Consider the following 14404-nt stretch of genomic DNA (forward strand, 5'->3'; position numbering starts at 1 on the left):
TGGTCGTCAGCAGCTGGAATCTCTGACGGCAGCTGCTTCCGGCAGACCCCTGTGCGTCTGAGCAGCCCTATTTAGGACCGCACTGCTCACCCCATCTGGGGAAGGGTCTAGAAAAGGTGACCTAAACATTGCCCGCAGAGTTTCTTTTCCTGGATAGGTTGCCGCACCTATCGGGATATTCCATTCTGCGGCCGAAAGCGAAAACCTAATCAAGACAGAATCCTCCGGCTTGCGACATGGAACGTCAGAACCCTCTTGGACTCCAGCCACAGCACCAACAGGCCTGGTCGAAGAACAGCACTTATCGCAGCCGAGCTTAAGCGCTACAACATCGATATTGCAGCGCTAAGTGAGACCAGATTCCTGGATGAAGGGTCCCTCGAAGAAGAGGGAGAGGGCTACACTTTCTTTTGGAAGGGCTACCCTACAGGAGGACAACGCTTGCATGGTGTAGGCCTAGCCATCAAGAATCATCTTCTCTCAAGTCTCACTGAGACACCAACCGGCATCAGCGAAAGGCTTATGTCTATTCGGATCCCTCTTGCAGGAAAGCGATACGCCACCCTCTTCAGTGCTTATGCACCCACCCTTCCATCCGAGGAGGGCGTAAAAGACCGATTCTACGAGATGCTGGATGCAGCCCTTCACAAAGTCCCCAAAGACGATAAAATCTTGCTACTGGGAGACTTCAACGCAAGAGTTGGGAGGGACAGTGACATTTGGAAGGGTGTACTAGGGCAGCATGGCATGGGCCACTCCAATGCAAATGGGATACGTCTTTTAAGTCTCTGTGCTGAGCACAACCTCACCATCACCAACACCACATTCCAGCAGAAAAATAAATACAAAACATCCTGGATGCATCCCAGATCCAAACACTGGCACCTTCTAGATTACATCATCGTCAGGCAGTCAGATCTGAGAGACGTCCAGATCACTCGAGCCATGAGAGGAGCAGAGTGCTGGACGGACCACCGTCTGATCATGTCCATGCTCAAGATGAGAATCCGACCAGCAGTGCGCCTCCGAAAGTCCACTAAGAAAAGGCTGCACTGCACCCGGCTACAGGAAACAGAGGCACTTAACACCTTCCGCCGTTCCCTAGCCAATCAGCTGGAGAATGTCGAGTCTCTCCTGGGAGGGGATGGCACGATGGATGAGAAGTGGCGGTCCCTCAGTGCATCACTCTACGAAGCGGGAGCCCAGTCCATCGGCTATAGCAGGAGAAAGCATCAGGACTGGTTCGATGAGAACTCCACAGAAATCACCACCCTTCTCAACAATAAGCACGCAGCTCACAGAGCCTCGCTCAATAATCCATCCTCTGCTGACCTTAAAAACAACTGGCAAGCACACAGGAAAAAGGCACAGCGCACTCTGAGACAACTTGAAAACCAGTGGTGGGTAGCCAAGGCGCAGGAAATACAATCCTATGCAGACAGATATGATATGCACAACTTTTACGATGCAATCAAGACCACCTATGGTCCAAAAACCCATACTGTCTGCCCCCTCAGAACTGCTGATGGATCCTCCCTCATTAAGGATCAAACATTGATTGTCCAGAGATGGGGAGAGCATTTCGAGGCCCTTTTAAACCAGCCAGCCACAGTTGACCTCTCAGTTCTTGAGGAGCTCCCAACCCTACCCACCATTCAGAGCCTTGACCTCCCGCCTTCCTTCTCCGAAGTACATGCTGCCATAAGGTCACTCAAAAACAATAAATCACCTGGTCCTGACTCCATCACTGCTGAGATCCTGAAGCAGGGGGGGCTACCTCTGTACACGAGCAATCCACAAGTACATCCTCCTTGTTTGGCGGGAAGAAAGCATGCCCCAGCAATGGAAGGATGCAAACATTGTCACCATATTCAAGAACAAGGGAGACAAATCCATCTGTGGAAACAGCCGAGGTATAGCACTCCTCTCTGTTCCTGGTAAAGTTCTGGCAAAAATCATGCTCCACAGACTCGTCAACAACATCACGGAAAGCCTCCTACCTGACTCCCAGTGCGGATTCAGGAAAAACCGCAGCACAGTGGACATGATCTTCTCCTCAAGACAGCTGCAGGAGAAATGTCGTGAACAAAAACAAGGCTTGTTCATGGCCTTTGTGGATCTTTCTAAGGCTTTTGACACAGTGCACCGTGATCTCCTGTGGAGAATTCTCTCACACTACGGCTGCCCGGCAAAGTTTGTGAACATCCTGCGGCAGTTTCACGAAGGGATGATGGCCAAGGTCACCCTCGGTGGACGGGAATCTGCCCCCTTTGGAGTAACAACAGGGGTGCGACAAGGGTGCACTCTTGCCCCGGTCCTCTTCAACATCTTCCTCCTATGTGTCACAACACTCCTGCACAAGGAAATGGAGGAGGGGAGTGGGATATATCTGGACTATAGGCTGGATGGAAGCCTTTTTAACATCAGGAGGCTCCAAGCAAAAACTAAGCTCCAGTCTGTACACGTACTGGAGCTTCAGTATGCTGACGACTGTGCCCTTGTAGCACACACACCAGAAGCCCTGCAGGCCACTATTGATGCTGCTGTAAAAGCATACAGCAGAATGGGACTGTCTGTCAATGTCTCTAAGACAGAAATCCTTTGTCAATGGCCATCAGAATCCCCGCAGAGCCCCCCAACCTTCACAGTGGCAGACTCTCCACTCACCGTTGTTCCACACTTCAAATACCTTGGAAGCATCCTCTCAGAAGACTGCAGCATTGACCAGGACATCCAAAACCGGATCAAACAGGCCTCATCCTCCTTTGGGCGGCTGAGGAAAAGAGTCTTCAACAACACTAACCTCCATCTTCAAACCAAAGTCTCAGTTTACAAGGCAATCTGCATCACAGTCCTCCTATATGGCTGCGAGACATGGACCATCTATGTTCGGCATCTCAAGATGCTAGAGGCGTTCCACATAAGGTGCCTCCAACGCATCCTTCAGGTGACATGGCAAGATTATGTCTCACATTCCGTGATTTTCCAGCGTACTAACTGCAGGAGCATAGAGGCCACCATCATGCTCCACCAACTAAGATGGCTCGGCCATGTCATCAGGATGCCACCCACCCGTCTCCCACGCAAAATCCTGTATGGGCAGCTTCACACGGGCCGTCGCTCGGCAGGGGGCCAGAAGAAGAGACTGAAAGACCAGCTCAAGACCTTCTTGAAGAAAGGTGGAATACAGCCTGATGCCATGGAAGCTGTAGCTGCAGATCGCTCCTCCTGGCGTGGACTCTGCCACAAAGGAGCAAAGCTGGCGGAGGAGAACAAAAGAAAACACTGGCTGGCAAAAAAAGAGAGGAGAAAGGCGGCCATGTCTACACCTGCCCCATCAGGGCAGGCCTTCACTTGCCCAGTTTGTGGAAGACAGTGTGCATCACGCATCGGACTGTACAGCCACCAAAGAACACACAAACCAGTATCAGAAGTCATCATCGGCCACGATGGACTACCTTAAGCAAGCAAGTAAGTGTGTGTGAGAGAGTGTGTGTGGTGTGTGTGTGTGTGTGTGTGTGTGAGAGAGTGTGTGGTGTGTGTGTGTGTGTGTGTGTGTGTGTGAGAGAGAGTGTGTGTGTGTGTGTGTGAGAGAGAGAGTGTGTGTGTGTGAGTGTGTGTGAGAGAGAGTGTGTGTGTGTGAGTGTGTGTGTGTGTGTGTGTGTGTGTGTGTGTGTGTGAGAGAGAGAGTGTGTGTGTGTGTGTGTGTGTGAGAGAGAGAGAGAGTGTGTGTGTGTGTGTGTGTGTGAGAGAGAGAGAGAGTGTGTGTGTGTGTGTGTGTGTGTGTGTGTGTGTGTGTGTGTGTGTGTGAGAGAGAGTGTGTGTGTGTGTGTGTGTGTGTGTGTGTGTGTGTGTGAGTGTGTGTGTGTGTGTGTGTGTGTGTGTGAGAGAGAGTGTGTGTGTGTGTGTGTGTGTGTGTGTGTGTGTGTGTGTGTGTGTGTGTGTGTGGTGAACAGTGTACAGAGCCTTGGAGGCCACAGGTCTGACTGTGCTGTGTTGTTGCAATGCCCAAAAAATGAAATGTCACCAAACATCATCAGAGTGATGTCATCAGCACGTTCCCGTGTCAGAGTGATGTCATCAGCATGTTCCCGTGTCAGAGTGATGTCATCAGCACGTTCCCGTGTCAGAGTGATGTCATCAGCATGTTCCCGTGTCAGAGTGATGTCATCAGCACGTTCCTGTGTCAGAGTGATGTCATCAACATGTTTTGTTTTGTTTTTTAACAGATTTTTTGATGTTGGTTTATTTTCTGGAAATGCAATTTGAAAAAAAAAAAAAAAAAAAAACTCCCGTGGCTCTCAGAGTCGGTTCTCCTCCGGAAACTCTGATCTTCAGTTTGTTCAGAGAAACACAGCAGTTCTCACACAGTTTTGTTCTACCAGGTTCTACCAGGTTCTAACATGTTCTGTTGTTTTAATGAGGTGGAACGTGACGATGCTGTTGAAAATGCTGTTCCAAAGATATGACCTTTGACCTTCGTACGCCCCCTTGCAATCAGAACTCAGAGCTGATCATCTCCTGTCCACCTGTCAGGAAGCCCCGCGCCCCACACTCCACCTGCACACCTGGACACCTGCACACCTGGACACCTGCACACCTGGACACCTGGACACCTGCACACCTGGACACCTGCACACCTGCACACCTGGACACCTGCACACCTGCACACCTGGACACCTGCACACCTGGACACCTGCACACCTGCACACCTGGACACCTGCACACCTGCACACCTGCACACCTGGACACCTGCACATCTGGACACCTGCACACCTGCACACCTGGACACCTGCACACCAGATGTGGTTGTTGAACACTGAATTTCCAAACCATTGGCATTAATGTGGAATGTTTTGGAAGCACAGCTGCAGGGGTCAAAGCAGCAGTGAGGTCAGAGGTCACGGATGTTCCTGTTCCTCTGAAAGGTTCTCAGTGGGTTCAGATCTGCAATGTGCCATCCGGTTCTTCATGGACCCGCTGAAGCACCAAAGTTCCCTCCGTGTGCTTCACAGTCACAATGAAAAACAAACCTAAACCCGACCCTTGTACCTGGCTCAGGTGTTGGCAGACTTTGGGAAGAGGAGCTGCAGGAGGATTAGGGTTAGACACCAAACACAAGCAAACTGCAGTCTGGACACTTTAGTTTCCATCACTTGAATCTTTAATCACTTTTAGATCCCGACTTGTCGGAGGTTCACTGACAGCTGGACAACGCAGGGATAAAAAAATATCATCTGGAATATTAAAAGTACAACAGCAGGCTTCATTCGCTCTGTGAGGAACATCTTGGTTTAGAGTTTATGTGAGTTTACAAAACACGAAAGGATTGATTTTGTAAAACACCAGGGTCAGGTAATCTGTGTGTAATCTGTTACAGATTACTGTTAGGAATGTAATCCACTGATTACTGAAACCCAGTGAAATAATCTTCTGGATTTCTGCAGATTACTGACACTGTGACCTGCAGCTGTCTCGGTTCACAACAACACATTTTGGATTATGGCATCGACAGGAAGTGTGTACAGCTCATTTGTAATCAGATTACAACCTCAAAAAACAAAACAAACACTGATGTCTTTCAGATTTGGTTAATCCAGGTGGTGATGTCGTCTTCTCTGTTGGCTATAATCGCCGTCACCATGGTGACAGCATCATTGGTTTCTACAGCAACAGCCACAGTGTTGCAGGAAGCATTTCTGTGCAAAGTGTCTCAGTTTGCTGTTAGTGTGAAAGTCCGACTCCATGACGCCTGCAGGACGTCCAGCCAGCCTCGCTCACCGCGGGACAGGGTTAGCCTCGTTAACTCTGGAGAAACTCGTTAGCTAACTGCGTGTGTCCAGCACCATGTTGTTCAGCCAGCTAGCTGAGGCCGGTGTGTGTGTGTGTGTGTGTGTGTGTGTGTGTGTGTGATAGCCACCTGGTTAGCTAGCTGCTAACAGGAGCTAACAGTCAGATAGCTCAGTGTGTTGTAAGTCTGTGCAGCTGTCCGTCACTCAGACCCTCTGAGGCAGCACAGGGGAATTCTGGGAAGATTAGCTCTGGAGTCAGCTGACCACCTGGCTCTCCTCTTATTGGCTGACTGACTGAGACTGTGGAGCCAACATGGCCACCGCAAGCTGCATTCAGCCTAAGATGTGATGAAACTGGAGAGTCGCTGGTTCAACTCCCTGCTGGACTCTGCAGAGCTGTGGAGAGACAACACAGATGCATCAGACAGGAAATGACCTCATCAGACAGGAAATGACCTCATCTGACTTCATCACTGCTGTGTGATGTGAGGTGAGAGGGTCTCTCTGAACATCTGGACTGGATCTGCGAAAAACAGCTGAAGTTTAAACTGCCTGCAAGGTTTAACCCATAATACTTACACTGATCTGAAACCAGATCATTTCAATCTGGACTGAGAACCCTAACCCTGAGAACCCTAACCCTGAGAACCCGAACCCTAACCCTGAGAACCCGAACCCTGAGAACCCGAACCCGAACCCATACATCCCACAATAACGTCATACTGTGGTACGGCTGTGGTGTAAATAATAATATTGATGATGATGATGTGTTAAACTGCAGAGCTGCTGCAGGTGCTATGCAGTAAACATGGTTGCTATGCAGTAAACATGGTTGCTATGCAGTAGAAGTGGTTTCTATGCAGTAAATGGTCGCTCACCTGTGTTAGGACCAGAGAATGAAGGCTAGAGAGAAAAATAAAAACAGGAACAGGAACTGTGGAAAGATAAAAAAAAAACAACAACATGATTATCATTTCATTACCATGGCTGTTGCTATAGTAACAGGTGATTGTTGTCCATCTGTTGTTTGTGTTGCCGTGGTAATGTTACAGACCTTCTCCTCCAGCTCTTTGATCTGTCGTTTCTGTGCTTCAATCCATTCCTCCAACTCCTTGTTCCTCTGGAAACACACACACACACACACACACACACACACACACACACACACACACACACACATAAATACATATGTGGAAATAGGACTTTGTTAGCTGCAAAAGCAGTATAAGGTGGCTGTTTCAACCAAAACTTCACATTATGATTCTACGCTGTGAAATTTGTAGATCCCCTGCAGGATTTGATAAATGGCTTGTTTAGGAAAAAACATTTAAAATCAATGGAATGGTTCTTTAATGTTTTTTTTTTTGGTTAAAGGTTAAAAGCTTACCTGCTGAGCATGCTGCAGCAGCTCCATTCTCTCTCTGAGGATCTGAGCGTCCCTCTCCCTCAGCTCACCCATCACCGCTCTCTTCCACTGGTCCATGGCTCTCCTCAGCTCCTCCCTCTCGTCCTCTGTCAGCGCCTCAGACAGACGCCCCCCCTCCACCTTCCAGCCGTCCATCCTGGACCCCTCGTCCTGCTGCAGAGCCTCGAACAGCATGGCCTCTAGCTCCAGGATCCTCTGCAGAGACAGACCTGAGGTCAGCTCTGCTTCAGACAGAAGACAATCTGAACAGTTTAACAGACCTGAGGTCAGCTCAGAATTGGAGAATTGGATCAGGAGGAAGTGAGAAGCCAAGAGGATGAATATATGATCAGCAGAGTTGCACTTCCACAGAACATGGTCTGTATCAGTACCCAGTAACTAATATTCTGAATGTATTTTCCACAAAATTCTGAGTATGAAATTAATGGGAGCAAGAGAACCCTGATCAAAAGTTTTTCTAGGATCAGAATTTAAGAGGAGAGGGCACTGAAATATGAAAACATCTCCAAAGTGTATTCACACCACAGTTTACCTGACAGAGCAGACACGACTTGACACAACACGACACAACTTGATACGATTTGACTCAACATGACATGAAATGACAGCATGACACGACAGATATGACTTGACTCAACTCGACACGATTTGACACAGCACAACTCAATACGACAACTCGATGCAACTCAACGTGACTTGACATGACTCGACAACACGACTTGACATGAAACGCTATGACTCAACTCGACATGGCACTACATGACTTGACACAACACGACTCAACTTGATTTAGAATGACACAACTCAACTCGACTCAACAAGACAAGACATGACACAACGCGACACGACTCAACATGACACGACAGAATATGACCTGACACAACTCAACACAACACAACACGACTGGAGACACCACACCACAACGCAAGACTTGACACGATTCGACTTGACTTAACCCAGCACGACTCAAATCGATATGACTCGACAATATACAACACAACTCGACATGACATGAGTCGACACCACACAACACTGCACCATGCCAGATGACTCGAGTCGACACGACACTATACCACTTGATACGACTCAACAGACAGCAGAACATCACAGCCTGATTGGATCTGAGTTTGAAGCTATATAAAACTGAAAATCAGCTGAATCAAGGCTAATTACATCCAAAGTCTCTTCAAAAGTCAAAGTTGAATTAACTTGGTATTCCTCTGATGTCGGGAATGAAAAACTGAAAGCCAGAGGAAGCAGAGAGGCACAGGTAACCCTCCCAGCAGAACACAAACTTCCCGTCAGACACTTCAGAAACTTCTTGTCAGAAACATTGACAGAAACTTGACCGTGCAGGAGGATGAACCAGAGCCAAACTCAGTGAATTAAAGTCAAACCTAAATGTCAACCAACACAAGCCCATCATGATGCAGGTACTATTTCTTTCTTTATTTATTACAGGTATTAGTATTTAATGATTTCTATATATATTTTTTTTTTTTTACAGTTATGACTATGATTCTTACTAGCAGTACAGTAACCTGACCTATGTGCAGCAGTCAGTCTGTGGTTTTGTGTTTCTTGTGTTTTGGTTGGTCTCTTGTATCTATTTCCTGTGTGTTTCCTTTTCCTGGTTCTTTTTAATGATTTCACCTGTGTTGTGTTTGCCCCTCCCAGTTCCCACACCTGTCCTGAGTTGTGTTTCAGCCCTGGTTGTTCTAATCCCTCCCAGTGTTTCCCTCAGCCTCTCCTCTGTGTTCGCCTGTCTTGTGCTCCAGCCCCTTCCCCAAGTGTGTCTTGTTTGATCATTAGTTCTTGTGTATTTAAGTTCTGCTTTGAGTTCTGTTCCTTGTCCGTTCATTGTTTGTCCTTGCTGTCATGTGTTCCCTGTGTTTCCTGCATTACCTGCATTAGCTGAGTTAATTAAATATTTTTGTTTACCATTGAGTTTTCTTTTTTTTTGCCTCATTGCTCCTGCATTTGGGTCCGACCAGCCACCCATCGTGATACTAACCTTATGAGCCTGGTCCATCGACTGCTTCCTGTAGTCCAGCTCTTCATCCAGGTAACCTTTCTGTTTTCTGAAGAGATCCTGAAACACACACACACGCGCACACACACACATCAATCAGTTTTCTGGTGGAAGTCAGTGCAGATCAATACATGGCATCACTGAACTGGACTCAGACCAACATCCTTCAGTCTAATGAGAGCATTTGAATGGCAGCAGTCAGGTCCAACCTGAGCCTCGTTCACCTGCCCCACCTGCTTCACCTGTTTGACCTGCTCCACCTGCTTCACCTGCTCCAGTATCAAACATTCAGCACAGACTCAACATTTACATCAAACATCACACATTTTCACAGTCTGCTGATATTCTGCTGATCTGACAGCTGTGGTGTCACTTCCTTAAATCCAAAACTCTGTCCCATCTTTCCTTTTGCTCTGATATTCAATCACATCACTGATATTTAATTAACCATTAAATAATAACAACAATAATAATTGATAGATATTCATAGATAATTCATAGATAGATAGGTAGACTGGAACTTGAAAGCTGAAGTGAAAGTTGCTACCTTCTCACTTTCAATGTCCAACATCTTCTGCTGCAGAACTGACTTGGTCACTTCGATGGACTCCAGCCACTGAGAGACAGGCAGGCAGGCAGACAGATAGGCAGAGAGACAGACAGGCAGTTTACTTGTTCATGCTGTGATCATGGATTTGTTTGTTCTGATTGTCACATGTTTTATAATTGATCCTCTACTGTACAGAGTGGCGGTGTTAAATGGCAGATGCAGTGGACTTCTGTTATTGATTTTTCTGTAACTAGAGATGGGTAGTAACTAACTCCATAGGTTATTTATGCCAAAATCTCAATAGCAACATGATATACGATATGGGTTCACATTTATTTGAAATTTTAAGTGTAGCAACAGAGAAAATTAAGCATTCTTCAAAAACAAAACAAACAAACAAACAAACAACAGCAAAATAATACCAATTGGACATAGAAAATGCAGTGAGTTCACAAAGTATTTTATTGATCAGAGCCGACCGATCAGTGTCTAAGGCTCACCCTAACTCTGACTTTGATATCATCCACTTCCCTTTGAAATATTGATATTGATATTACACATGTTCATATCGAGATCGTTCAGCCCTAGTAATAAATCTCAGGTGTGTAGTAATAAACTGGAGGTGTGCTACAAATAAGGATTTGAAAATATCTAAACAATTCCACAGGAAAAATGCAGACATTTAGAAGACTGATGTCAGCAGTTTAAGAATCAATATCTTCAAGGGAAGAAGTCTAACACCACTGTTTGCTGTTCTGGTGCATTTAGTCAATAAAAATTTGATCGATTGCATTGTATTTAAAAAAATAAATAAATAAATAAAAAAAACTATTCATGTTTAATTTTACTACTTCAAATCTAACCATGAAAATTAAAAAATTATGTATAAAATAACAGTAGAGTATTTATATTACTTAATTTTTAAAGGTAATATAAGAAAAGAAATATTAGGTAAGATTTATCTTAGTTTTCTAATGAATAAAACTACTTGAATTGGGTGAACTCAATAAAATGAAGGGTTAAATTTACCTAAAAAAAATGTGGATGAGTCATTTTTTGGGAGTTAATTTTATACATATTTTTTTCAGTGAATCCCTGGTGGTGTTTTGGTTCTATGTAAAAACATGTTTATCGCTTCTCGGCTGGGCTGTGTCCTTGCCACTTTCTGTGCAGGAGAAAATTAAAACCTTTTGCACTTGTTCTTTATCTTGGTTCCCAGCGCTTCCCATCACTTTCCTCAGGAGCCAATCATCACTTGGCTTGGCTCCTGGTGAGGCCTGGAGCCATTCAGTGGTTGGTTCATTTCCAGTTAAATCCTGACCCACCGGCTCATGTTTTCAAACATAAACAAACCGCGGGTTCAATTCATACAACTTTGGCAACACAAGATGTGTGAATTGTCCCAGGACAGGTGAGACGTCAGGGTTCATTAGAACACACACCCTCCCGACAGCCTCGTTGGTTATAATGGTGCACAGGTTGTTGCTTTTTGGGTGGAAAGGGAACACAAAAATGCAAATGAAATAAATAAAAACACACTGGACATGGTTTGAATAGCTGAACATTTGTTGCTGTGAACATTTTGTGTATATCTGCTGCACATCTTCACATTGCTCTGGTCAGGTAGTCAAACATGTTGTTAGGGTTAGGGTTACTGAAAATATCCGGTTCTTTACCTTCTCCGCCAGTGTGAGCACCGTCCTGGCGTGGATCACAACCACCTGCTCCTCATTGGACAGATTCTGCAGGAAAACATGTAAACACAACTTGTTAACACAACACATTAACACAACATTATCACATTAACACAACAACACATTAACATGTGAACACAGTAACATGTCAGTCAACATCAACAACATAAACACACAAACATGGAAACATGTTGACAAACTGCATATCAAACTGCATTTTCCACATCAAACATTAGAATATTTACGCCTTTATAATGTGTTGACCATACACCAGCATGTTAGCACTTTAAGACTGTTGATATGTCATCAGATAAATAAAGTCCCTCAGTAGACCCGCTGCCACGCCTCCTTGAAGCTGATTGGTCCAACAAGTTTAAAACATCTTCACTGCCCAATGATCAACTGAGTTTTGTCTGTCCAGAATGAGTTATCCTGGGTGATCACATGACCCAGGTGGCGGTCTCTGCTGATTGGCTGATTTCCACAGAGGCTCTGTCTGCTGATCTACACATGAATATCCCAAACAAACTGTGGTGGGTACAACAAGTTCTTTACATTAAACAAGTTTTAATTGGCAGCCATGGCGACAATGTGACATAACTAACCCTATCACACTCTAACGAACCCTAACCCAAACCCTAATGCTAACCCACCCTGACCCATTTTAGAATCAGATTAAACAACTCCGTAGCAACTACCAACAATAGGTGTAATTTGACTGACAGGACATACAGCCCCAAATTGCTAACCCTAAACTCTAACTAAAAAACAGACCCTAAATGAATTGATTAAATTAGGCCCAAAGCATCCTAAACTCTAGCCTTAACCAGGGTAAGAATAGGATAAACAGACTCCCAGCCTTGCCCTAACCAAACTCAGATCCTAAATAGTTCCTAAATTAGGCCCAAACCAATTTGAAAACCTAATCTCAAACTTGCCAGAATAGATTTAAACAACAGATTCTCAAAATGAGCTAACTCTAATTTTACCCAGACTCCAGTGGGCTGAGGGAGAACAGCTCCCTCTTGTTCCCCTAATAATAAATTCCTACCACCCAGCCATCAGGAGCATTGTGACGGTGTTGGGGCTACAGGGGAGGGGCGGCAGGGTTCTGGGTTCCACACAGAACCCTCACCACAGACCCATTCTTCCTAACAAGCCCATAGTAACTCCCCACAACACAAGCGGCTGATCTGACAGGACTCAGGAAAACAACACACTGGGACAGAAGACTGCAGTATCCACAATTCACCAGCAGGTGGCAGCACTGCACTTTACTTTGTGAATCAAAACCAGATACAGATAGATGTATATTACAATGCGGTGGGTGTGTATTACAATACGTTGCGTGTGTATTGGAGTACACTGGGTGTGTATTGGAGTGTGTATTACAATACATTGGGTGTGCACTAGAGTGTGTATTACAGTAAAGGACACACACATGTACAGAGGAAATGCAACATACACTTACGGCGTTATCTCCCAGGATGTCGAGCTTCTTCATCAACTCACTGATGACAATGTCCTGCAGAACAACAACTCTCGTTAAGAACACTCATTAATTAACTCAGCTAATTAACTCCACACCACTAAAGAACACCTAAATATTCAGGGTCTGTGTTACAGCAGTGTGTGTTACAGCAGCACGTTACTGTGTGTTACAGAATGTTACAGCAGTGTGTTACAGAAGTGTGTGTTACAGCAGAGTGTGTTACAGCACTGTGTGTTACAGCAGAGTGTGTTACAGCAGTGTGTTACAGCAGTGTGTTACAGCAGCACGTTACTGTGTGTTACAGAATGTTACAGCAGTGTGTTACAGAAGTGTGTGTTACAGCAGTGTGTGTTACAGCAGAGTGTGTTACAGCACTGTGTTACAGCAGAGTGTATTACAGCAGTGTGTGTTACAGCAGTGTGTTACAGCAGTGTGTGTTACAGCAGACTGTTACAGCAGAGTGTGTTACAGCACTGTGTGTTACAGCACTGTGTGTTACAGCAGAGTGTGTTACAGCACTGTGTGTTACAGCAGAGTGTGTTACAGCAGTGTGTTACAGCAGTGTGTTACAGCAGCACGTTACTGTGTGTTACAGAATGTTACAGCAGTGTGTTACAGAAGTGTGTGTTACAGCAGTGTGTGTTACAGCAGAGTGTGTTACAGCACTGTGTTACAGCAGAGTGTATTACAGCAGTGTGTGTTACAGCAGTGTGTTACAGCAGTGTGTGTTACAGCAGACTGTTACAGCAGAGTGTGTTACAGCACTGTGTGTTACAGCACTGTGTGTTACAGCAGAGTGTGTTACAGCAGTGTGTGTTACAGCAGTGTGTTACAGCAGTGTGTTACAGCAGAGTGTGTTACAGAAGTGTGTGTTACAGCAGAGTGTTACAGCAGTGTGTGTTACAGCAGTGTGTGTTACAGCAGTGTGTTACAGCAGTGTGTGTTACAGCAGTGTGTGTTACAGCTGTGTGTTACAGAAGTGTGTGTTACAGCAGTGTGTGTTACAGCAGAGTGTGTTACAGAAGTGTGTGTTACAGCAGTGTGTTACAGCAGTGTGTGTTACAGCAGTGTGTGTTACAGCAGTGTGTTACAGAAGTGTGTGTTACAGCAGTGTGTTACAGCAGAGTGTGTTACAGCAGTGTGTGTTACAGCAGTGTGTTACAGCAGTGTGTGTTACAGCAGTGTGTTACAGCAGTGTGTGTTACAGCAGTGTGTGTTACAGCAGTGTGTGTTACAGCAGTGTGTTACAGCAGTGTGTTACAGCAGTGTGTGTTACAGCAATGTGTTACAGCAGTGTGTGTTACAGCAGTGTGTTACAGCAATGTGTTACAGCAGTGTGTGTTACAGCAATGTGTGTTACAGCAGTGTGTTACAGCACTGTGTGTTACAGCAGTGTGTGTTACAGCAGTGTGTGTTAC

General features: G+C 45.5%; 1 protein-coding gene across 1 annotated transcript in view; it reads right to left on the minus strand.

Annotated features, from left to right (window-relative positions):
• Positions 1-5161: 5161 nt before the first annotated feature.
• Positions 5162-14404, minus strand: part of jakmip3 (Janus kinase and microtubule interacting protein 3) — a 47219-nt gene continuing 37976 nt past the window's right edge. The window contains exons 16-23 of the mRNA XM_030078632.1: positions 12960-13019; positions 11477-11542; positions 9798-9866; positions 9233-9310; positions 7180-7413; positions 6847-6912; positions 6671-6726; positions 5162-6188 (exon numbers count right to left, since the gene is read on the minus strand). Coding sequence (XP_029934492.1) covers positions 6676-6726; positions 6847-6912; positions 7180-7413; positions 9233-9310; positions 9798-9866; positions 11477-11542; positions 12960-13019 — 624 coding nt within the window. The 3' untranslated portion in view covers positions 5162-6188; positions 6671-6675. The remainder of the gene's footprint in view (positions 6189-6670; positions 6727-6846; positions 6913-7179; positions 7414-9232; positions 9311-9797; positions 9867-11476; positions 11543-12959; positions 13020-14404) is intronic.

Source organism: Myripristis murdjan, chromosome 19 (genome assembly GCF_902150065.1).
Source record: "Myripristis murdjan chromosome 19, fMyrMur1.1, whole genome shotgun sequence".
NCBI classification, from domain to species: domain Eukaryota; kingdom Metazoa; phylum Chordata; class Actinopteri; order Holocentriformes; family Holocentridae; genus Myripristis; species Myripristis murdjan.